The 24539-nt window shown below is 41.1% G+C and overlaps 1 protein-coding gene and 1 long non-coding RNA gene across 2 annotated transcripts in view; one reads left to right on the top strand and one right to left on the bottom strand.

Annotated features, from left to right (window-relative positions):
• Lancl3 (LanC lantibiotic synthetase component C-like 3 (bacterial)) overlaps nt 1–24539 on the top strand; it is a 68113-nt gene that overhangs the window by 32431 nt on the left and 11143 nt on the right. Inside the window, exons 2-3 of the mRNA NM_173414.3 lie at nt 15636–15759; nt 18819–19016. Coding sequence (NP_775590.2) covers nt 15636–15759; nt 18819–19016 — 322 coding nt within the window. The remainder of the gene's footprint in view (nt 1–15635; nt 15760–18818; nt 19017–24539) is intronic.
• On the bottom strand, nt 18522–24529 carry Gm14862 (predicted gene 14862). Its single transcript, NR_166878.1, has 3 exons — nt 24295–24529; nt 21517–21597; nt 18522–19111 (listed from the first exon to the last, which is right to left on the bottom strand). It is a non-coding gene; the product is annotated as a predicted gene 14862 (long non-coding RNA).

The raw sequence follows: 24539 nt of genomic DNA on the forward strand, positions 1-24539 counted from the left end.
AATAAGCCTCCTTCCGTGCTACAGGTAATAGATCTTTCTCCATGCTTTAAAATGTTCTTTGCTATGATTACTTTGGCTTTTCACTTACCAAGCAATGAAGCCCATTGCATTTGGTAATTTCTCTTTTAAACTACTGGAAAATATAATGTCAATATACAACAAAATGGCTTTGGATATGGATAAGGATGGTTTCTCTTTAATGCCTAGCTTAGCTATTCTTATAACAAAGAAAAGACCAGGGAGAAGTCGATGGATCAGCCACCTCATTTTACACATAAGGACAATGAAGTCAGAAAGATTAAATACGTTGTTGAGGGTAATATAATGACTAAATCTGGAGTTCTGATTTTCTGACCACAGTTACCCTCTTCCTTTATCCTTCCCTCTTAGCCAATAGCTTTAGCTTTGCACATGCAGAAGGTACCATTCACGACCAAGTCACCTCTATATCACCTTATTCCCAAGAAGTACACTCATTAAAACATATTTTAAGACAATAGGGGAAAGGAATAAAGGTCTAAGCAGTTCAAAAGGCCCTTCACTTTTCCTCGCCAATTTCCAATCTTATGGACAAAAGCAACTCTTTTAGCTACTCCTGTGGAAAGCCTCTAGGAGGAAGAGTAGCTTCTAAATGCTGCAAATTATTCAAGGATTGTTCATCAAGAATCATTTTCATGAATAGTCCTCTAAGGTGTCAAGAGTAGGCAATACCTAACACAGTCACTTCAGTTGAGAGGACATAAAGTCCTCAGAAAGGAGATAACTGCGCCAGAGCACTTGCTGTGGATCCCAAGGGCTTCCTCTGCTTTCCAAGACACTCTTGGGGGTTTGAAGATCAACTGTCATGATGGCACATTGGAGGCATCATCTAGGACAGTGGTAGCAAATATGACGGTTTATTTTCCATTACTTGTCTCTGAGTTCTAGGATAGCACTTAGTGAGAAAAGTTTATCACAGGGCAGACAGAACTGGACATAGCATTTGAATTTGCCTGCGTAGGCAGTTGGCCCCACATTAAAAATCTCCAGCAGTTTATGATTTTGCATCAACAGATATACATAGGCAAATCACTTTACAGGGAGATGAATGTTTGCAATATTCGATTGGCAAGTGGCTACCCAGTTGATAAGTTTATAAATAACTCTATGAAGAATGACTTTTCAAAACAGATTACATTTTCTCCTAACAGTAGTCTGGCATTGGCTGGTCCTGGTTCAGCTACACATTCTGTAACGATGTGCACAAGCTCCCATGACTTTCCTCTCTCCTCATAATTTTCTTTAGTATTTGCTCTTCTCCCACATGCAAATTGCCACAGATACAAAATACATGTCTCTCCACCAAACCTCATGTACTACTCAAAACAGCAGTATCACCAAAATGACAGTCAGAATAGTCAATTTCATCCATTTTATTTTTTTATCTATTGTGAAGAAAAATGTAAAAAAAAGTTCCTGCACATTTACACATTAAACAAATTGTGTTGCCAACCCCAGACATACAGAATACTGTGTTTCTTTCAAGGAACAATGGGGCTATAATGTTTGGCTAAGGTTATACACTATCACTTGGGACTGAACATGACATCATCGTAACAAAATTGGAATTTGTTTATCAAGGCATAAGGTGTGAATGAATGCTGAGAATGGACCCAGAAGAGGAAGTCACAAATACAGACCAGAATTAGATCTTTCTGACAGGAAAGGCTTCGTTTTTTATCTGAATAATAAGCAACCAAATATTTTTGTATTTCTAACTCTCTAGCACACTATCATGTGCTCACTATCTGATGGTGTTCTAAATCACCTGAAGTTATAATTTTCCAAACATAGTTCCCTTCTTCCTTTATCCTCTCCTTCCATCCAATAACTTTAGCTTTGACACCTTGTAGGAGTCAGTTCTCTCCTTCTACCAGGTGGGTTCTAAGAATCAGACTTATTTGACTCGCTTGACAGCAAGTGCCTTTATGTGAAAACATGGGCCATGGCTTGAGAATGCTGCAATGATATTCTCATTTAACACTGGCTTACAGGGCAGGACCTAGTGTGCAATATGTATTAGGTGCCAAGTTTAATGATGTTACTATGGTTTGAATGCAAAATGTCCTCCATGGACTTATGTATTGACATCTTGGTTATTAGCTGGTAAAACTGCTTAGAGAGATACTGGAGAGTTTAGGAGTTTAGGTATAGCTTGAGAAAGTAGGGACACTGAGAGAAGTATGCTTTTGAAGGATATCCCTGGCTTTAGTCCTTTCCTCCCTCTTTCTCTGCTTCCTGTCCACTGTTGGATAAATGACCTATTTATAGCTTAAAAGCTATTGATATGATAGAACATTATGAAAAAAGCAACTTGGGAAGGAAAAGGTTTATTTGGCTTACATGCCATCATCACAGTTCATTGCCTAGGGAAGTCAGGACAGGAACTCATCAAGCAGGACAGGAACCTGGAGGCAGGAACTGAAATCGAGGCCATGGAGTACTGTGCTTACTGGCTTGCTCTTTCTGGCTCACTCAATTTGATTTCTTGTTTCTAAATTTTATTTATTTTATGTGTATGAGTATCTTGCCTACATGTATGTCTGTGTACCTCATATATGCCTGATACTCGAGTTGACCAGAAGGGGTATCACATCCTTTTTTGACTAGAGTTACAGACAGTTGTGACTTGCCATATAAGTGCTGAGAATGAAACTTGGGTACTCTGGAAGAACAGTAAGTGCTTTCTTAACTGCTGAGCCATCTTTCCAGTCTATAAGTTTGCTTTCTTATACACCCCAGGACCATCTGCCCAGGAAAGCACTACCTACAATAGGCTGGGTCCTTCCACATCAATCACCAATTAAAATTAAGCCCAAACAGGCTTGCTTATAGGCCAATCTGATTGAGGCATTTTCTCAATTGAGGTACTTTCTCAGATGACTTTAGACTGTTTCAAGTTAGTTGACAACAACATAACCAACACACTTTCTTTGACACATGCTCCCATAGCCATGTTCTGCCTTACTATGAGTCTAAAAATCAATGGAGTTGAGGACTACAGACTGAAAGTTCTGCATTTATAAGCCAAAATAAATCTTTGCCAAAACATATGTTGTTTTTGCTAGGTATTTTGTCATAGTGACACAAAGTTCAACTTAGCCAATTATAGTCAGTTATTTTAGGGATCTAGGATGACTGAAGAATCCAGATATTCAAGCAACTGATGTAAAAAGAATTGTAGAGACAGGGAGATGGCTCAGCATGTAAAGGCACATGCTGCCAACCATGCCTAATGAGTTTGATCCTGGGAGTTCACATGGTAGGAGGGAAGTGACTCGTGTAAACTGATTTCTTATAACACCCAAATTAAATAGACATTCAAAAAAAGTATTCTAGTCCACTAAGTGTTCTACTAGAAAGGAAGTACATAACAGTATAGGTTTCTTGCTGAAATAAAATGTCTAGTACATGACTTTATGCCTACTCTACGAAGTTAAGTAACTGCAACATACCATCACATCCATATTCTAAAACTAATTTTATAAGTACAGGATTGTCAAGATTTGTCATAAAGCGTTGAATCACAAATTTGCAAAGTCGTGTAGCTGAGGTCATATCAATGATCACCTTTCTATAATTGCTTGTTGTTGTTGTTTCTCATTCAGATGAGTAAACTCAGGTCCAGAGAGATTGTTTGGTTTGTTTAGTTACTTAAGTAGTGACAAACTATTTTTTCTAGAAAGCAGATGACCCTGAGAGGTATTGTGAAAGAGGAAAGGAATAACGTTTTGGAAAAAGAGTGACAGTGAAGTCTCTGCTTATGAGGAAATAGAGTAAATACGGATAGGAAGGGCCATAATGACTTACATGTCACAACAACTTAGGGCTGTGTATTAGTCAGGGTTCTCTAGAGTCACAGAACTTATGGATAGTCTCTAGATAGTAAAGGAATTTATTGATGACTTACAGTTGGCAGCCCAATTCCCAACAATGGTTCAGTCGCAGCTGTGAATGGAAGTCCAAGGATCTAGCAGTTACTCAGTCTCACACAGCAAGCAGGCGAAGGAGCAAGAGCTAGACTCCCTTCTTCCAATGTCCTTATATTGTCTCCAGCAGAAGATGTAGCCCAGATTAAAGGTGTGTTCCACCACACCCTTAATCCCAGATGAAAAGGTGTAGCCCAGATTAAAGGTGTGTTCCTTAAACTCGGAGATTTAATCTTCTGGAATCCTTAGCCACTATGGCTCAAGATCTCCATACCAAGATCCAGATAAGGATCTCCAAGCCTCCAGATAAGGGTCACTGGTGAGCCTTCCAATTCTGGATTGTAATTCATTCCAAATATAGTCAAGTAGACAACCAGGAATAGCCACTACAGGCTGCTAGCATCCCATAAGTGTGGCTTGGGTGGGAGAGAAGGTATGGGGAATGGGCAGCAGCAGGGTTACGTTGTGAGAAGTCCTCTGAAGCTTATGTTCCTGGAGAGTGTGAGGTGAGTCACTGTTGGACATCAGAGTCCACATTTTGGTAGTTTCCGTGGTGGTTTTCATGTGCTTCATGCAAGGAACCACAGAGCATGTGTCTTTGGTAGACTCTTAACAAGTCGGTGAGCTAGGCTTTCTTATAAGCCTTTTTTGGCAAGTGAGAAAATCAAAGCCTAAAAGGTGTGTTAATTTGAATTCTTGCTGCTATTGCATGATCCCCTCCAACCAAACATCAAAAATTCATTCTGGCTCTTCACTTTGGGGATTTCAGTCCATAGATGCTGGCTCTGTTGTTTCTGGGACTGTGGTAGAGCAGAAGAACAAGGCAGAACAAAGCTGTTCTCTTCATGGCAGCCAGAAATAGAGGCAGGTGGAGAGAAGGGAGAACCCATATTATATTTCTAATCTCCCTAGCACTGCATCATGTGCTCATCAGATACGTGAAAAGATGGGCCATGGTTTAAAAATACTACAATGACATATTCATTTAACAGTGGCTTATGTGGAGGATCTCGCATGCAGTAGCCAACTGAACATTTATGCTTAATGATGTTGTTATGGTTTGAGTCTAAAAGGTTCTCTACAGGGTTATACGTTGAAATTTGGGCCCCTAGAAAGTTACCAATGCTCAAAAGTTTAGGGATTTGGGCTGAGTTCGAGAAAGTTGATTACTGAGAGGTATGGCACCAGCTTGAGTTTAGCTTGGCTCCATCTGAACATGGCTGGCGTGGTTCCTTAGTGACTACATTGTTAGATATTAGACAGTACCTTTTTAGGAAGCCCCATTGGAGGACTTTCCCCGACTCCCTTTTAAGGCAGTCTTTCAAATGACTGTTCTTTCAAACTCTTGAGCCTGCAGTGGGTGAGATTAGACCAATTCATGAACGACATCTTTGTTGTTTCTCTGGGGGAAAGTGCTTGGCTTATTTAAAACATTTTTATTACATTTTATTCACTTATCTTTGGAGGGGCCAGGTGGAAGTATGTACTTGCCAAAGCATATGGAGGCCAGAGGGCAACTTGGGAGAGTCAGCTCTCATCCTTACAGCATGTAGCAGAATCAAATGCAGGGTGTCAGGTTTGAGGTCAAGTGCATCGCCTTCACCCCATAAGGACTAACCTTCTGGGCTCCTACCAGTTATAAAGGCTTCTGAACAACCTGGTCATGTTTTTTCACAGCAACAATTTCCACTTCTCTGGTATCAGTATCTCATGCTCTCATTAATGTGTCAAAATACCTGACCATACATCTTATAAGGAAAAGATATTTATTTAGACTCATTGTTTCAGATTTTAATGTATGGTTGAACATCTAGCTCCCCTGTTACCTGAGTAGAGCCTGGGAGGAGCATACGGAAAGCATACAGATAGAGAGTTGCCTAGGAGAAGAAACAGCCCCTAAGTATGAGTGCTCCCCCCTCTCCCTGACCTATTTCTTCTAAGCAAGCCTCACTTCCCAATTTTCCTAAGGCTTCCAAAATAGAAACACCAGTCCTTTAATATAAAAGCTGCTTTAAGGGATACTTCATAGGTAGGTAGGTAGGTAAATAAATAAATAAATAAATAAATAAATAAATAAATATGTAATCTTCCCAAATCCACTCTACTAGCATGTAGTAACTACCTATGTTTAGAATACAGGGTTTGGTCTAATTCTGAACTCCATGTTTATGTTTTTGTCTTTGTTTTGTTTTGTTTTGTTTTGTGTTTTGTTGAGTGACTTAGTTAGAGTTTCCATTGCTATAAGGATACACCATGACTGTGGCAACTCTCATAAACATTTAATTAAAACATGTATTTGGGGCTGGTCTACAGGTTTGAAAGTTTAGTACATTATCATCAAGGCAGGAGCACAGCAGTGTCCAGGCAGGCATGGTGTAGGAGGAGTTCAGGTTCTACATCTTTATCTGAAGGCTGCTAGGAGAAATATGACTTCCAGGCAGCTAGGAGAAGGCTTTCTAGAAGCCCACCCCCACACTGACACACTTTCTTCAACAATATCACACCTTCTCCAACAAGACCACACCCTCTAATAGTACCACTCCTTGGGCCAAGCATATTCAAACCACCACATTCCTGGCCACTTCTATAGGCTTGTTCAAACACATGAATGTATGAGGGCCATACCTAAACATAGCATAACATAAAATACATTTAGTCTGACTCCAAAAGTTCCATGGTCTATATCAGTCTCTCCAATGTTAAAAATCCAAATTTCAAAGTCTCTTCTGATATTCATGCAATCTCTAAATTGGAATCCTTTAAGAAATCAAAATTAAAGGCAGATCACATACCTCCAATATCGTGCAGGTTATCTATTACCATTCCAAAACATCATAGTGAGACATACTGGACCAAAGCAAGGCAGAAAACCATCTGGGAAAACTACAGGTCCAATGTCAAATCTTTTTTCAGATTTCCAACTCCTTTTATCTTTGTTGACTGCAATATAATTTTTTTCTCTTGGGCTGTTTCTCCTCCCTTTTATCAGCTTTCCTTGGCAGGTATCTCATGGTTCTGAGGTCTCTAACACCTTGGGGCATCCAAGGTAACTTCAACTTCACAGCTTCTTGTTCCAATAGCTGGGATCCATATATGATCTTCTGGATTTCTCCAAAGGTCTTGGGTCACTTCCCCAGTTTTGCCCTCTGTAGCACTCTAGGATCTGACTCTAGGATCTACACTCCACTGCTGCTGTTGTTCTTGGTGAGCAACCCATGGTACTGGCATCTCCAATACACTCGGGTCTTCCCCTGAAACTAGGCTTCACCAATAGCCTCTCATAGGTTCCCTTCATGGTGTCAAGCCTCAAATCCTTTGCATGACCTCTTCAGTCCTGAGCTGTCAACTACAACTGAGGCTGCACCTTCACCAATGCCCTTCCCTGGCCTCTCACAGTGCCAAGCCTCAGCTGCTCTTCATGCCTTCAAAACCAGTACCGCCTGAGTGACTCTTACACATTGTCAAGTATAGCTGCAGGATGAGGTACAACCTTGGCTATCTCTGGAACACACCTTCTTTGTGCTCTCAGAAAACACTTCCCAGAAGATTTCACCTCAGTGAAGCACGTCTCTTCTTAATTACTGCTTATTTCTTAGTTACAGCTAACCAGCATCAATTGTCCCAGTAGTCCCTTCTCTTCTTGACTATAAAGCCCGAGCCACATGGCTGAAACTGCTTCTGTTGCTTGCTGGAGCTGGAACATGGCCCCTTTATTCTTTTCCATTATCACCAGCTTTCTGTTTTCCAATTCCTTCACTGCCTAAGCTTGGCTGTCCTGGAACTTATTCTGTAGACTAACCTGGCCATCTCTCCAGCCTCCTGCCTGCTGTGTTTTGTTTCTTTATTAACCTCCAACAAGTGGTATACTGCTAGCAGGCTGGGGAACACTGGGTAGTGTTTGGAGGACCTCTAGTTGGATCCAACATATCCATTTATGTTTATGTCAGTGTCTCTTTTCTGTTCATGTTTTTCTCACACTAAAAGCTGTTTCTCCACACCTATGCAATCTATTGCTTATCTTCCATTTCAAATTTCTTCTTTTCATCCTCTTCTTTTTCATCTTATCTTTATATGTTTTGCTGTAATGGCAATACTTTCCAATATTAACCTTTTATAATCATTTGGAGAACTTAAACAATATACACATGCTGGAGTGCTCTACCTGGGGACTATGATGCTGTTAGTTTGGCCTTAAGTCATGGCATAAAGAATTTAAAAGGCCAGGCAATGGTGACACATGCCTTGAATCACAGCACTAGGGACACAGAGGCAGGCAGATCTCTGCATTCAAGGCTGGTCTGGTCTACAGAGTGAGTTCCAGTGCACTCAGAGCTACACAGAGAAACCTGGTGTCAAACCAAAACCCAAACCAAACCAAACCAAACCAAACCAAACTCCAAATGTAAAAAATCAAAGCAAAAACAAAAGTTCAAATTTACCCCAGAGAAGGCACTGTACAACCATATACTAACAATCACCTTTGTGTATGAGCCTTGAGATGATCTGAGTACCTAGGTGTGGTGTCTTGATCCCCCTTTCCTTCAGACTCTGAGTCACCTAGTGACACTGGATCCTGGCTGGGTGACCAGTGCCTCTGAGTCATCAAAGTCAGCGGTCCACAACAATGAAGTCAAACCTGTTTTTCTTTTCTGGCTTCCAGTGTTTTGTTGGTTCTTGTTTCTTGCCAGGAGAAAGGAATAGAGACAACAGTGAAATGGTATTGGACCAAATGTTTACAACTGGAATTCCCTGCTGAGCTCCTTTAATGACTGGAGAATAATCAGTGCTCTAGCAACCTGCCTCCCATTCCTCATTGCCCAGCATAATAATAGTCAGGGAGCATCAGGCAGGCCAGATGGAAGGAACTTGCCCATTCTGCACCAGCACACATGCCCCATTTAGAAGCTAATTAAGAAAATAACAAACCTGGCCACATTGGCGAAGAGAGCTCCCTACCGGGGCTTGTAAACTTGGACATTTTTTTTTTTTTTCCTGCACGCAGCATATTGATAGACAATGCTCCATTATCGCTTCCTCTTTCTGGGTAATCTAATGATTGTATAACATTATGCTTGGCACTCTCTCTTGCTGCCCTTACTGGTTTTTGAAACTTCCTATAGTTCCTTTATTCTAGTTTCTCACCTTTCCTAAGAGAAATCAATCCTCTGCAGTAAAACTGGCCTCTGTGCTCCCATCATCCTTTGCCACTTCAGATGTGGTCCAGAAGCAACAGCACCAGTGATTGTTAGAAGTGGAGAACCCCAGTCTTACCCTAGACCTAAGAGATGTAGAATCTTCATATTTATCAAGAGCTTCAGGTTGAGTTTTATACACATTGTTGTTCCAAGTTTCTGTCTTCTCACTACCCTATATAAATATCTACTCACTAAAGAGATTTCATGAGAGGCCTGGGCTTTCTAAGTAACCCAGAGAACCCTAAGTGGACTACAGTCCTAGAGACATCAAAAGTGCAAATCTGACACATGTGAATATTGTTCTTATAGAAAAATCTCCTTAACATTTTAAATTGGCATTGTTTAGATTGATAATTTTTAAAAGTTCACAATGGAAAATAGAATGCTATTCTATTCTTCCCTGATATCCACTGGAAACACTGAATTGTCTTATTCTCTGCCATGTAGACATACCATGTGTTGATATCTCTGTTACTGGTACCATACCCTGAAACAAGAGATAAATCTTTGGAGGTGTCATGTTTCTGAGTACCAGGAAGGATGGGGTACACATCCTAGCTACTTGTGATAACCCTGATTTTGTTTCCCTAAGGGCTGACTTTTACAAAAAGGTATACATAGGAGCCTGACATAGGGGTACACTCCTTTAACCCCAGCACCGCAGAGGCAGAGGCAGAGGCAGAGGAGGCAGAGGCAGAGGCAGAGGAGGCAGAGGAGGCAGAGGAGGCAGAGGAGGCAGAGGCAGATCTCTATGACTTTGAGGCCAGCCTGGTCTACAGAGTGAGTTCATGTCAGCCAAGACTACTTAGTGAGACCGTGTCTCAAAAGCAAGTAAGTAAGTAAGTAGAAAATGAAGAATTTCATGCTGACATTCAATTTTCTGTTTCTTGGCATGCAATGTTTAAAACAAAGTTCTTGCAGTACCTCTATAATAAAATCAAAACTTATCAATTTGATTGGCTTCTGCAGTAGACTATGAAGGAGCTTTATAGGGAGTTGATAAAGACCTCTCTATACCATGTTTGAGACCTGTTTGCAAAAGCTTGACTATTTCCTTTCCTTTATACAGAAGCCAAGGATGCAGTAGTTACAGTTGTGGGGGTGTGGGTCTGGAGCAATAGCTCGGCAGTTAAGAGAACTGACTGCTCTTCTGGAGGACCAGGCTTTCATTCCAAAATAGCTTACAAGTGTGCAGTCCCAGTGGATCTAATCCTGACTCTGGCCTCCTTGGGCACTGCTTACACATGGCACATCATAGAGACATATTCAGGCACACACTCATGCACATAAAATTTTAAAAAATAAAATATTTTAAAAAGTGTTCCTAAATTTTGGCAAATCCTACTTATGCAATTAAAACAGACACTGTCATCGGGCCCTCATCTAGTTACGGGGACTTTTAGGAATTCACAGATAATATCTTTCTTCAAAGTGTGTGCTTCTTAAGCCTTAATGTGAGTGCCTGCTACTTGGTGATCTTGTTAAAAATCAGTTGCTGATAGTGTGGACTTTGGACTGGAGCCTGGGAATCTGCATTTCTAAAGGTTCTTAGATGATGGCAAGACTTCTGATCTGTGGACAACTCGTGAGGAGCAGATCGGAGATCTCAGATGTTTAAAGAGACCCTTTGACAGTGTCCAAGGACAAAGTGAGACTGATGTCTCTCCTATGCGTGTCTTAGACTCGGGTGTCATTCTTGTTTTGTCTGAGGAGATTTAGACAGGTTGGCAGCAGACTTGGTATGTTTACTTGGAGGATGAAGATGTGAATTTAAAAAAAAGAAAAAGCTCCAGTTAGGGTTGCTGGGGGAGGGAGCGACAACAAGCCTGAGGCTTTTTAAAGGAACCCAAGCTGAGAGGATGGCTGAGAGCACATGCGTGCTGTATGAAAACTTGGCAGGACGCCCCAAAGGGGATTTCCTTAAACTGTCAGAAATTATGAGCTATGGGGACCAGCCACCATTCTGTAAGTTACTTTGAGCATCGTGGTTTCTGCTGCAGAACCTGCCCCAGCCGCCTTTCAGTCTCCCTTCTGGTGGCTTATGCAGTCTTCACTCTCATAGCTCCTGCCTGTTTCCACTGAGTCTCAGTTTTTGCCTGGGCCCATCTCTACCACCTGACATGCTGTCAGCAGCAGCTGTGATTGCTGACAGCTTTACTTCTTTTACAATATGCATTTCAAAGCGTCAAGAAGAGGAATCTGATAGCCTAGGATGCCTTACCACAGCTGATAAACCGAGCATTTCGCTGCTGCTATCTGGAAATCCAATTACTGCTGATGGGGGATAGGCCAGTGGTATTTGATGCCCAGACCAAGAGATATAGCTAGCAAAGATTGCTATTTCCTAGGGGCCGTGTGCCAGGGCAGAGTCTACGGTGTAGGGCAAGCACCTTGCAGCCTAGTCCATTGGATTTGTTTCCTTAATGAAGGTCATCTCTGCACGGATATGGTTCAGTCCTAGCCTTCAGGCAGGACCCAGAAACATACCGTTTGTTTTATTGCTCTTTCATCTCTGCATACTCAGAGGCCAGCCTAATATGAAGATGTTACAGGGTCAGGGAAGTGAATCACTTAACTAATGAAACTGTTTAAAGCAAACCACCACAGACCTGTTTCTGCATCTTTGCCAATGTCTTTATTTGAAGGCAGTGTAGGCAAAAGAAGTTGGGAAAAAAAAAAGCCTAATTAATCCAAAGTACCAACACAGCTGTTAATGTTACGGTTACAGGAGAAGGCATCAGGCTTTTTTTAGGAAAGAGCTGATGGACCGGCAGCTTCCTGTCATTTTCCACATTAAGAAATTACCCAAGGAGCTAAAGGGATCTGCAACCCTATAGGTGGAACAACAACATGAACTAACTAGTACCCGGGAGCTCTTGTCTTTAGCTGCATATGTATCAAAAGATGGCCTAGTCGGCCATCACTGCAAAGAGAGGCCCATTGGACTTGCAAACTTTATATGCCCCAGTACAGGGGAACGCCAGGGCCAAAAAGGGGGAGTGGGTGGGTAGGGGAGTGGGTGGGTAGGGGAGTGGGGGTGGGTGGGTATGGGGGACCTTTGGGATAGCATTGAAAATGTAAATGAGGAAAATACCTAATAATAAAAAAAAAAAGAAAAAAAGAAATCTACTTCCTCATCCTGGGATGTCTGAGTGTACCCTGAGGGTATCTCCTCAGAGGGCGAGCAAGTTCGCCTTCCTGAGTGTTCCAAACAGGAAATGAAGGGATGTTTGAGATAGCAGATGCATAGAGAGAACCAGACCCAGACCTTACCCTTAAGACTCACCCCTACTTCTGTTCTGTACTGTTTGTTCCGGGTGGGGGGGGTGCGGGAGAAGGGGCACATTCTTTCTCAATATTCTTTCCCACATGCAGACTTTTAAGGAGAACTATTTTCAGGTTTTATTTGCTGATCAATAAACTCAAGGGTAGGTCTTGTCTGTTCCCAGAGATAAAGAACTGCGTGCGTAACTACTCTCTATCCAGCTGAACAAGCACGGGGTTCTCTTTGTTTTTCACCGTGTTTCTGTGAGATAAGAAGAAACCGCCCAGACATGATGCATGAGCAGGCAAGGTTTTGAAAGAATATTTTATCAATTCATTCCCTATTCTGAACTGTGGAACGAAGAGAATGGGGGAGGGGCCACACCCAGGACAAGCTGATTTTCTCCCCCTGGCTGCAGAACAAAGAGGAGGCTTGTGAATACATGGTTAAGGGAGGAGAGACTATGACAGTTTTCCGTTATGAATACGAAAAGCAAATAGGAAAAATTGTAGTAATTTAGTAATTCAGTTGAGTGCAGCCCTGAAAATTCAGTGGCTATTTTCTACCACACACACAAAAAAATTGTTTGTCATGTGGACTCAGAATCAATACAGAGAAGACGTGTAGCTAGGCAAGAAGCAAGCTTTGTTCTTAGGAAAACAGGATGGATAGAACCGGGATAGAATCCACTACGTCCAAACCCTCTAAGGATCTTACGAGGATGGAGGGGCTGACTTTAGATTAATGATGCAAGACTTGTTTTCAATACATCTCCTCCAAGTCCTTCTCCCAGTTCTCTACCTCTATTCCCTCCCATATCCACTCCTCCTCTGTTTCCCTTCAGAAAGGAGCAGACCTCCCAGGAATATCACCCGAACATAACATAACAAGTTGCAGGAAGACTAGGATTTCAGGAGTTCCGGACGAATAACAAACTATTACAAACCATATCATACATGCAGAGGACCTAGCAAAGATCTAATAGGCTCTGTGATTGCTGCTTTGGTCTCTGTTAACTCTTATGAGCACCAATTATTGATCTCTGTGAGTTAGAGGCCAGACTGGTCTACAGAGCCAATTCTAGAACAGCCAGGAATGCACAAAAGAAACCCTGTCTTGAACGCCCCTCCCCAAGAGAAAATATGATGTGATCTTTAAACAATAAGATTCAGTGTAAAATCAGTTGCCCCAACTAAAGAGCAGACAATGATTTCATAAGGCAGATGAATAGGGGTGGGCTACATGTTACATACGTTTAGAGTTGGAAAATCATTTAGGAGAAATGTGCTAAATACTAAGGAAAGACCTGAGTGTGAGTGCATGTGGCCGTGGCGATCCATAGGAAGATGGGGTTTTTATCACTAGGAATAAAAGAGGGGTGATATCAAGAGACAAAGACAGGCAGCCAATAAAAGGAAAATTATCATTGAAAGCCGTGACGTAATTGCTTCTGAGAAAGTGGAACTGAGGATGGAGTAAAATCTTAGCGAGGCTGAATGGCAGTAGGCCATCATCTACGTTTCTTCCCATCTCTAGGTTCATGATCTTTACTTGTTGTGTCTGCCTCTTGTCTCTGTCAATGGATAGTACATTCCCTATAGGGCAAGGCGCATCCCATGCTCTCAAGAATGTTCCCATGATACCCAGTGAAGGCCTTACTAGAAGAGTAACTCAAAAGTGTTCATTGGGAAATTAATGAGTAGACAGTTTACTTTTTCCCCCTTAAATATATTTTGAAATGGGGTATTAGTATCTAGGCCAGGCAAATCTTGAACTTGAGACTCTCCTGCCTCAGTATCCCTTTGCTTGAATTATGGGATGTGTACCACGCTCAACAACACTTTTCTCTTGATGTAATTATTTTTCTAGATAAGTCTTTGATTTGACAAACCCAGAAACTGGATTGTATTTTTCTTTCCTAATATTGGGTGAAACCGAGGAAAGTTAGAGCTTCAATCATCAGTGTATTATTTGAAGTATAATTGGTCTAATTACAGGTATAAAGAAATGAGATGTGTATGCCTGAGGAGAGAGTCCAAAAATCTGTGAACTTTTTTCCTGGTCCTAGATTCAGTCAATCAGGCTGGGCTGTAGATACCTTTTTTCCAGATTAACCTAACCAGTTCTTTTCTATTCATATTTGCCATTTGAGAAGCTTGGTGTCCCCAGAACAAATGACATGTCAATGGTGTTCACTGACTTAGTGCCAGCACCTACAGTAAGCTTCCATGCAGCAGAGTACGAGCTTAAGAAATGATCACAGAAGGCTAAGAGGGAAAAGGGGTTAGGGGAGGGAGGACTCTGTATTTTATACTTCACGTAGAACTTGCTTATCTGTTACCTACCCCCCCTCCCCCAACCTCAATTTTTGTGTTTGGCACCAAGGATCCAAAATGATGAGATGTCACAGTTTTTGCTCTCACAGATCTGATAGTCTAGAACAGTCCGGAACTAAGACAGCAGGAGGGCAAGTATTTCATTTTAACAGGAAGCCGGTGCTAGGGGATACAAACTGAAGGAAGCATCCAGTTGGCCCCTGAGGGAAGGCAGGCGACAGAACACAGTGCAAACCCGAGGAGATTCTTAGGAAACTCTCAGATGCTTTGGAGGCTTGAGAACCTTTTAATCTTCCTGCGCAATCCTGAAACACTCCAAGTCCTTGCATTTGAGCCTTTCCCTATTCAGAATCCTTCTGATGTTTAAGTCATTTTGGCCTTGGCACAACTGGACTTGGCTTTCATTCTGGGAGTGCAAGTGGCCACTCTGGATTTGTCATGCAGTAGCTCGTTGTGGAAATGTGGCTTTATAAACACAGCCTAACGACTTCAAACTCAAGGCCTGCTGTCTGGGCCGGACCTGCAGCATTTATTGTATCAGGAGCAGTGGCTTTGTTAACACAATCCATCAGCGTCTCCATTTGTTCTTTTCATGAACAAATTCTTAGCCCAGTGACAAAGATTAATGATAGAACATCAGTATGGAAGGCTTGACATTTTATAACAACCTATCACAGCAAAGGTGCCTGTTTCAGGTGTTCTGAAGAGGGCAGATAAACTCAAATTAAAAGAAGGAAAGCGGTGGAAAAATAAAGTTTTCTACACATTGGAGAGGATTGTGGCAAGATACTGTTGGCCTTTTTGATGTTTGAGGGGACAGAGATAAAGGTCCTGCTTTGACTTTGGCTTCTTGGTTTCTTTCTTTATTCAGGTATTGACCCCAACACAAATTAAAGCAATATGCCAGGCGATTCTGGACTCTGGGAAGCAGTATGCTCTGAAGAAGAGAAAACCATTCCCCCTGATGTATTCTTACTACGGAACAGAATACCTGGGTGAGTGGCACTCACTCTAGGCTGGAGAGAGGCTGTAATGGTAAACACTGAATACAGAACAAGTGCTTTTAGTTTGGCCATAGGCCATCATTCGTCAGGAACAAGAATGACTTTTTAACACATTTGAAAAGAAAAATTGAGATATAATTTAATATTGTTTCATAACCAGAAGGATGGACATGGAAGTAGTTTAATAATTATGTTCACTAAAGACTTTTATTTAGTTAGTTGAGATAGAAGTCTCAATACATTGCCTAAGATATCAGACATCCTGCCTGGGCCTCCTGTGGAGCTGCAACTATGGGCATATAGCACCAGACAAAACTTACTTGGCTTTGTTGACACACGGTGAACAGTTGTCACACTGATTTTAAGTAAAGCCTTTGTATAGGGGAATAAGATTAATCCACTAAGGCTTTATAAAGTGGCAGCACATTCCTAACAGGCAACTGAACTACACTGAAGAACTTTGAGCTTTGATTCATGTAAGGAAAAAGACAAAAAGAAAAGGGACTTCTTCCCAGTTTGCATCGTCACACTCCCAAGCAGGATTTGTAAGGCCTTCTGCAAGCCACCCTTAAACCGTGTCTCTTTCCCCTAGCTTCTGCCTACTGTAGTTCGTTACACACAAAGCAACCTTTTCCCTTTCAACCATTATTTATGGTCCCTTTTGCCTAGAATGTTTTCCTTCCTGCAAGCCCTTTATCTGCTCTTAAATATGCAGTCTTTAAAACTCTGCGCAAAGGGATATACTTTCTGTGTCTTGGGGAAAAAGGTTGTCGGAGCCTATCTTGACAATCATTGACATGTTTCAGGTATGTTTCCCTGAAGCAAATAGGGTGACATCATGGCATCAGGCCCACACTGTTAATGAAGTCCTCACTGTATCGTGTTATGATCTGTGACTCACTTGTACAACCGCCCTGTCAGGTTTTGTGTACATTCAGGATGACATTCATTCATTTAGCTTTGTGATCCTTGGACTTTTGCCACAGGGCCTGCATTTAATGAGGGACCCCACGGAGGTGGGGAATGGCTAATGAGCAACAGTAATGAGAGTTTTCTCAAAGGTTTGCATTCTTTCCTAAGTCTTTGAAGGACCAGACCCTGAAACGGGATTTGAATACAAAAATTCATTTGCAATGTAAGCCCAGAAAGCATGGATTGAGAAAGGGGTGGAGAAACCAGATGGGGAAGAGGAAGAGGAAGAGGAAGAGGAAGAGTTCAGTTACTGTGAAATCACGAGCAGTTCCGGATAACAGATGAACATTAGACTTTTGAATCACTTTTACAGAATGCCAACTGTAACAACATAAGGGCAGAAAGACTTTAAGACTTTTTGTTTGTTTGTCTTTCCAGCTCGTCAAGTCTGTTGTCACTTAGCTGCATTTACTCTGGGTCGGTAATAGGAAAGAATATTCTGGCAGCAGAAGCATGCAAGCATATGTCAGAGGTCACTCCTCTCATGGTAGATAAGAGTCAGAGGGGGAGAAGGGCCTGGAGGCCCTCAAACATACTTGCCTTTGACTTCTTTACTCCAGATAGGCCCCACATTCTAAACTTTCCTCAATCTCCCCAGATAACACCACTTACTTGACAACAATCATCCACTATGTAATCTGATAAGACATATTTCATATTCACACTGGAACAGGCTCAGTCCCATTGGGGATTAATAGAGGCCATATGGGACATGCCTCAGAATTCTCTTACCCAAAGACTGAGGAAATTCGAGGATTTATCTATGCACTCTCTACTCTAATGACTGGATACTCCATGGGATATTAATTCTGCCTTGTCTCTGTGTATTAAGCATGTTCTTGTGGCCAAAGAAAAACTCAGGCAAAAGAATACATATATAAGGTATGAAGTATGAACATAGGTACAAGGTGCGTCAGGATGCTAGCAGTGTCTTTAAAGTTATTTTATTAATAGTTGTTTCTTTTTTTTTTTAAGAGAAATTAACATCCTGGCCATTGATCACATATTACAAACCAAATTTCTGGTAAATGTGGAAATACTTTCCTGAAAACTCAAGCTTCATTCTAAGACTAAATAGTGTGCATCATATATAGTCTAAGTTGTTTATGTCATGTAATATATATTTACATGAATGTTGTTTGCTTGTATAAATAATGAAGAGCTAATAAAGGAATTGGCCTAAAGGATTACAAGGCTCAAAAGTCCAGATTTACAAAAGTCAGTGCTGTAAGTTCCAGGCTGAGTTGCACAGGGAGAACTATCGCTTAGTGGTTTTGTTCCAATCAGGCCTTTGCTGATGAGGGCTGCCTACAACTGGTCCAGGGAATCTTCTTTAATCAGTCTACAGGTTCAACCTTCATTGTGTCCACAAGCACTCAAAAGGACAAACCTAGAAACAATGTTTAACAAAGTCTCTTAGCAACATCTTGCCATTTAAGTTGCCACATACACTCATCCATCATGCTCCGGATACCAGAGCACTCCATTGTTTATGTTCTCATAGTTGGTTTTTTGTTTTTTGTTTTGTTTTGTTGGTTTTTTTTTTTTTCAAATATGGCTCACTTTCTGAACTGAATGGAGAGGTCTTGAAGAGTATGTGCAAACTCATATTCACCTTTGTATTTCCACGGTGAGATAATGTCCAAAACACAAGTGATAATCTATTTAAAGCTTACAGCTTTATTTAGTTGTTTGTGGCCCATGTGATTTCAGTCCTAAATATAAGTCTGCTGTATGACATGAAGGAAGCAGAGAACAATGTGCAAATGAATGACTGTAACTATGTTCCAATAAAACTTTATTTACAAAAGTAGTCACAAAGTAGTCACTGAGCCAGATTTGGGGATTTGGGTTGTAAGCTATATTCGACTGGTGATTTAGGGTTTTTGTTTGTTTGGTTGGTTTTTTTTTTTTTTTTGTTTGTTTGCTTGTTTTTTGTAACTCAATTGTTATAATACTAATGTGCTTTCAAGTAATGTTTTAATTAAAAAAAAAAAACTCATGGTTTTCTTTTCACTAAATCACAGCATGACTTTCCTTGTTGGCTAAGTGGTGCTTTGTTCTGTTCGTCCACACAGGGGCAGCTCACGGCCTGTCGTCCATTCTCCAGATGCTCCTTTCCTACCAGGAGCATCTCAAACCTTCAGATCGGGAGCTGGTGTGGCAGAGCGTGGATTTCCTCATGGAACAGGAGCAGAATTGCAACTGGCCACCAGAGCTTGGCGAGACCATCGAGAGAGAGAATGAACTTGTCCACTGGTGCCACGGCGCTCCAGGTCTCCCATACACTGTTGTTTGAAAACAGAGCCCTTCTTCCAGCTTACGCAAAGGGGGGTAGGGGTGGTCATCGTTCTAATATTTGAGGTCATAGCTGTCAAGTTGAAATTTGGGAAAACTAAAAATGCCTTGATCTTTAAGGTACTTCTGAAAAGTATTCCATAGGTTGAAAAAGCACATCTCTTTATCCGTAATGTTAAACAAGCATTCCCTTAAAATGTAATGTGAGTTGCATATGTAGTTCACCCTTTTAGGGTATCTGAGTGGTAAGACTAAGAGATTAGTATACTCAGAAAACTGGGCAAAGGGAATGAGTAGCCCCATACTCAAAATAAAAAAGAAATGGGTAGAAATTATTTTAATAATATATAATGTATTATTATGTCAATAGGATACTAATTGAAAAATAGAGATGGCTAGGCTAGAGGCAGTGTTGGTGGCAGAGCACTTGCCTGGGACAAAGGAGTACCTGGGTTCAATCTAGAGCATTGACAAAATGGTAGTACACAGTCTTTAAAATATTGAAATGGGTAAGATTCAGTGTCGATTTTACACTTATATAAAACGCTACATTGCAAAGTCTTTTTCGCTAAAATAAAGGCGTTCATCTGCAGCCTGATCATTTTATGTGGTGGGCCCTGGTCTAGTAGCATGACACCTTGTAGATTTCTAATCTAGGCCCCATCATAGACCGTGAATCACAATGTGTATTTGATCAGTAACCTTATGAAATTTGTGTGAACCTTTAAGTGTGAGATGCAACGTTTTGAAATTCAGGTTCAGTTGAGTCTTTCCAGTAATAAGTAATCAATTTTCTAAAGAAATGAAAATCCACCCGCAGAGAATTATGAAATTGAACCTTGGAACTTAGGCTCTATTAACTACCTCTCCTTAGCCTGCCTTTTGCAAATACCATTACACTGCCAACTAATCCTTTGGAGAAGAAATAATTTAAAAGCAGTTAAAACAAATTCAGTTAATTGAGAAAGAGATTGAAATATCAACTAACACAGCTATTAAATTTGTTCTCTGACAATTCTATGTGTATATAATGGTTTATAATTACTTTCACCTTCTAGAATTTTTGCTTATGAATTAGTTCAGTTTTGCAAAGTTGCTTCAAACCAAAGGGCATAATTTTCAGATTACATTGATTTATCTTTGCCTTGTTTCCTGATGTTTATTCCCCCCTTCCACCTTTAATTAATGTTCTTTAATCGGACTAGAGTTCTGTTTTCTCCTTGATACAGTTTGAAGTGATGAATAATACAAGCCACTCTCTATTGCAATATTTTCTCTGCCTGCCACAATTAACTAAAGAAGCAATGGCAAATTGTATTTATGAAAGTACCAGGACACAGTACATTATGTTCAGGCTAACGGCTGCCAGGTATAATTTGTGCCCATTACTTCTTGCTTTGACCTTTTTTGGGGAAAAACAGCACTTATTTACTGTGCTGGAAATGATGTTTCTTGTTATGCTCAATGATTCTATTTCCTGTTGCTTTTAATAATTCTTGGTGATGGTCTCTGGGTATTCTCCAAGCATCCCAGCATCCTTGAATTTTGGAGATGTCCTAAATAAAATGTACAATATTTTAAAAGGACTCAGTGTGCCAGTAAAAGCCCTTAACAGAGTATGAGGATAACCTACTAAAATGAGTAGGCAAGCCTATTTTTGATGTAGGTGGTTAAATGGTTGTTATTCTGTCCTTTCTGCGTAGCAGCTGTTTCAGCAGGCCATGGTCTTTGACACCATGCAGCTTAGGATTCATGACACTGGCGACTTGGCTTATCCTTTAGCAGTCATGCTAAGTGTTTTGAGAAGAGTAGCATAAATAAATTGCTTCAAAACAAAAACCATTAAGTCCATGCAATCACTGAAGTACCAAAACAAAATAAAGCAAAACGATTCCCTAAGGAAACGGGGCCCATTATTTCTGCTAACTCCAGCCCTCACCTAAGCGTGATTATTAAAACTGGTAATTGCAGGTCAAAGACAGTCAAGTTCTTGCTGAAGTTGACTACAGTAAAATTTCCCCTAGATCCATTAGGAAATGGGCTAGAATAATAGTTGTGCTTGTTTGGGGAACAAGTATCTTGAGGACTAGACTTATGACCAGCATAGATGCTTTGGGACGTCAGGTTATCCCTGTGATTAAAACCTGCCAGAGATAATCTACAGTGTGGAACTTCACTAATCCTTCCTTATCAATGCTTCTGATTCCATGGCTTTCTTTCAGCTCACCCTAAACATATCCAAGATATTATGTGTGAAATGTATTACTACTTTTTGAGTATAGCTTAACAGTTCCGGGGGTCTAATTGCAGCTCTATCACTGACCAGCTAAGTGACCTTGAGAAAAGTCACTTAAAAAAAAAAAACTGAAATGAGCTCAGTATTTTTGTCACCGTTGACACGTTTTTACACCTGGACCTTTTGCCATTCCCAAGGGATGTATCTCAGATGTTTTTAGAAACACCCACATTTATAAATACCTTTAGTGACACGTAGCTTTTTCTCACTAAACGCAAGTATTGCCGGAAGCCGCATGTGATCCCTTCATAACCTTGAGCGCTCTGAAATACAGGAGCGAAGTCATTTGCAAAATCATTAAAACAAATGCGGTGGCTAAAATAACCTTCCCAGTGCATCCGGTTACAGCGTTACTCTGGTAACACTGACAGCACACTTCCTTTACTCAGTGTGAAACACAGGTGTGCGCAGTTTTAACAATTCATCCCACAAAGGCCCTGGGCTAGGTGACTTTGAACAAAGAAGCAGAGCTTTGGAAGTGCAGGTTCTTAACTAAGTTTTGTAATGACTCAGCAAAATTACACATCCTCGCACGAGCTTGGGTGCTGACGCACCAATGTATTGGAAGAGTGTATTCTGCCTGTCACAAGACTCTGGAGATCTCACATTGCCACGATTTAGTCTCCCAAACTATCTTTATTAAACTGTACCTAAACTAAAATTTAAAAATACATTTAAAACATAATATAAATGGAAATATAATTATAATAAAATTTAAATCTTTATTAAATTAACAGTGAATTTCTTGGTTGTATTTGGCAAAGTCATATACTGTCACTGATATGTTCATATCATTGAATGCTAATTAGCCATCCCAGGAAAATTTGTGATAGTTCCCATCACTGTCAAAGAAACCTGACATCCTTCTCCTAAGGAGTCAGAAGCCTTGGGATTGTTTCTTTTAGGCCAGAGTAGGAGCTAACAAATTTAGAACATTTTCAAGGTCCCTACACATATACTATTCTGTGATCCCAGGCTTCAAGAAGAGGACTTTTTACTCTGGCCAGAACTTCAGGATCTATATCTTGTCTGGGACTACTGGCTTGGTATAGCAATTCAACCTTCTTGGTCTATCTTCTTTTCTATATCTCTGCTCTGCTTCCAGTGCCAGCTTCTGCTAGGTAATAAATGAGGTATCACAGGGCCAATGGGCATTTGTGGGACTATTTGGTGGCAAAACACCACATCACAGATGAGGAGAAAAGAAACAAATATGATAAAGCACCCGCCCTTTGGTGGTGTGCCTTATAGTAGTGGAGGCAGATGCAGAACCAGACCATTTTGATTTGGTTATGTCTAAGTGTTACATTATGTATATGTGAGATAGAATCCAAGAGGAGAGATTCCTCATGCTGCCTCCACATTCAGTGACGGCTTCCTAAGAAAGCGATTCCTGGGTTAAGTTGTGCCAAGAAAACCAGGAGGCTTCTTCCAAGAATAACATGGGCACTGAGAAGTATGAAAGCACTGCAGGTAGTTTGCTTTTACTAAAGTGAAAAGCTTCAGTCAGAAAAAGAAGAGACTAGCCAACACAGCAAGATGCTGATCATGAAGGACTTTCTGTATCATGTATAAGGCACCTGTCCAATAGCGAGCCCCTTAGCTTGTCCTTGGCTGAAACACTTCTCATTTAACACACTATTTTCTGACTGTCTGGAAGCAGAGCATATTCTCATGCGAACCTAGTAGGCTAAAAGGCTTGTAGGACAGAGAACCTAAGAAAAAACAGAAAAATGTGCCTTTCAATTTACTGTGATGCCAAAGGAAGCTGCTAGACACAAGATATACCAGATATCCGGTTCTGTCTTGAGGCAAGGGAGCAGGCTGTTTGTGTCCATCTATGAGAGTAAACGTTGGAGGGCTGAGTACATGCTATGGCTTTGCCTGTGAGGAATTCTCCAAAGATGGGAATCCAGGAGGTTTGTTAGCAGCCAGCACTTACAAGAACGCAGATGTTTCATACTTGCTGGTAAGATAGAGGGGAGCTGAGCCAGGTACCCCACTGGTTGCTGCTCATACTCCAGCACTCAGTTAAATGATGACAGTGCCATAGGTCGTTCCTTCCTGTAGGCGTAAGGCATGGACCCTCCTGTGTGCTTCCATAGCTATGTTTGTATACTCATGGCCAGATTAAACTCTAAAAGCCACTGAAGATGGTGGCCTTTTGAAATTGTCATCTGCCTTATAGTTCATGCTCAGTTGCTATCTAAACAGCTAGCAGGTCCTATGAAATTAACTCTTTGACCAGTTTGATTTGCACCCATTTGCCAACAAGAGCAGCTCAGAGATATCCTGCCCTTCTTTAGGTCTTTCCTAACAGGGAGGATCACATTGTTATGCAAAAATCAAAGCCAAACAATTCATAATAAAGAGACTTTTGTAGTTCTTTATTATCCATACTATACAGTCTAAAGTACTTAACAGGAGCTGGCATGCCAGCTATAATCTGAACACATTCTTCTACCCTTCTGGCCCCATGAGTAGAATGCTTCCACACTGATCCCGCGGTTTAATCTTCAGGTGCCTGAACCTCCGTAGCCTCTGTGATCTTGGTACCTAAAATGCTCTCCTTGCCTCATCTTGGGCCCGGAGTTTCCTCCACAGCTTACAAACCCCAGCATATCCCTCAAGACGATTCCACTTTGTCTGATCTCTCTCATTTCACTGACGGTACCATTCACCGCATGTCTCAGCAGCGACACAGACACGTGCCTTATTTTATATTAGTCACAGTGTCTATCCGAAGGGCATATGCCATCATTAGCATTTATTTTAGACTCCTCAGTGCCCAGGACTAGCTATGCAATTTGGGAGACCTAGTACAAAAAAAAAAAGATTTTGAGAGAGAGAGAGAGAGAGAGAGAGAGAGAGAGAGAGAGAGCTTATTTAAGACAACTACTAAGAATCTCAAGATAGTACAGGAGAAAGCCAGTATGGAACCCTTTGCCCATGATGCTTACCTTGTATTATGGCCACACAAAAATTCTTCTCTAGCAAACTGTATATAAATGCCTTGTTGAAAGCAACAAAAGGCAGAGCGAATCTTAGTGTGTGAGCTCATCAAGATAACTCCTCCATTCGAAGCCCTTGCTCCCACTTTTTAATAGAATTTTTGAGGGAGCTGAACATGAACTCCAGTACCTCATGCTGGCCAGGCAAGCATTCACCACTCAGTGAGATTCTTAGCCCTTTTCTGCTTTCTACA

This window comes from Mus musculus, chromosome X (assembly GCF_000001635.26).
Source record: "Mus musculus strain C57BL/6J chromosome X, GRCm38.p6 C57BL/6J".
Classification (NCBI taxonomy): Eukaryota; Metazoa; Chordata; class Mammalia; order Rodentia; family Muridae; genus Mus; species Mus musculus.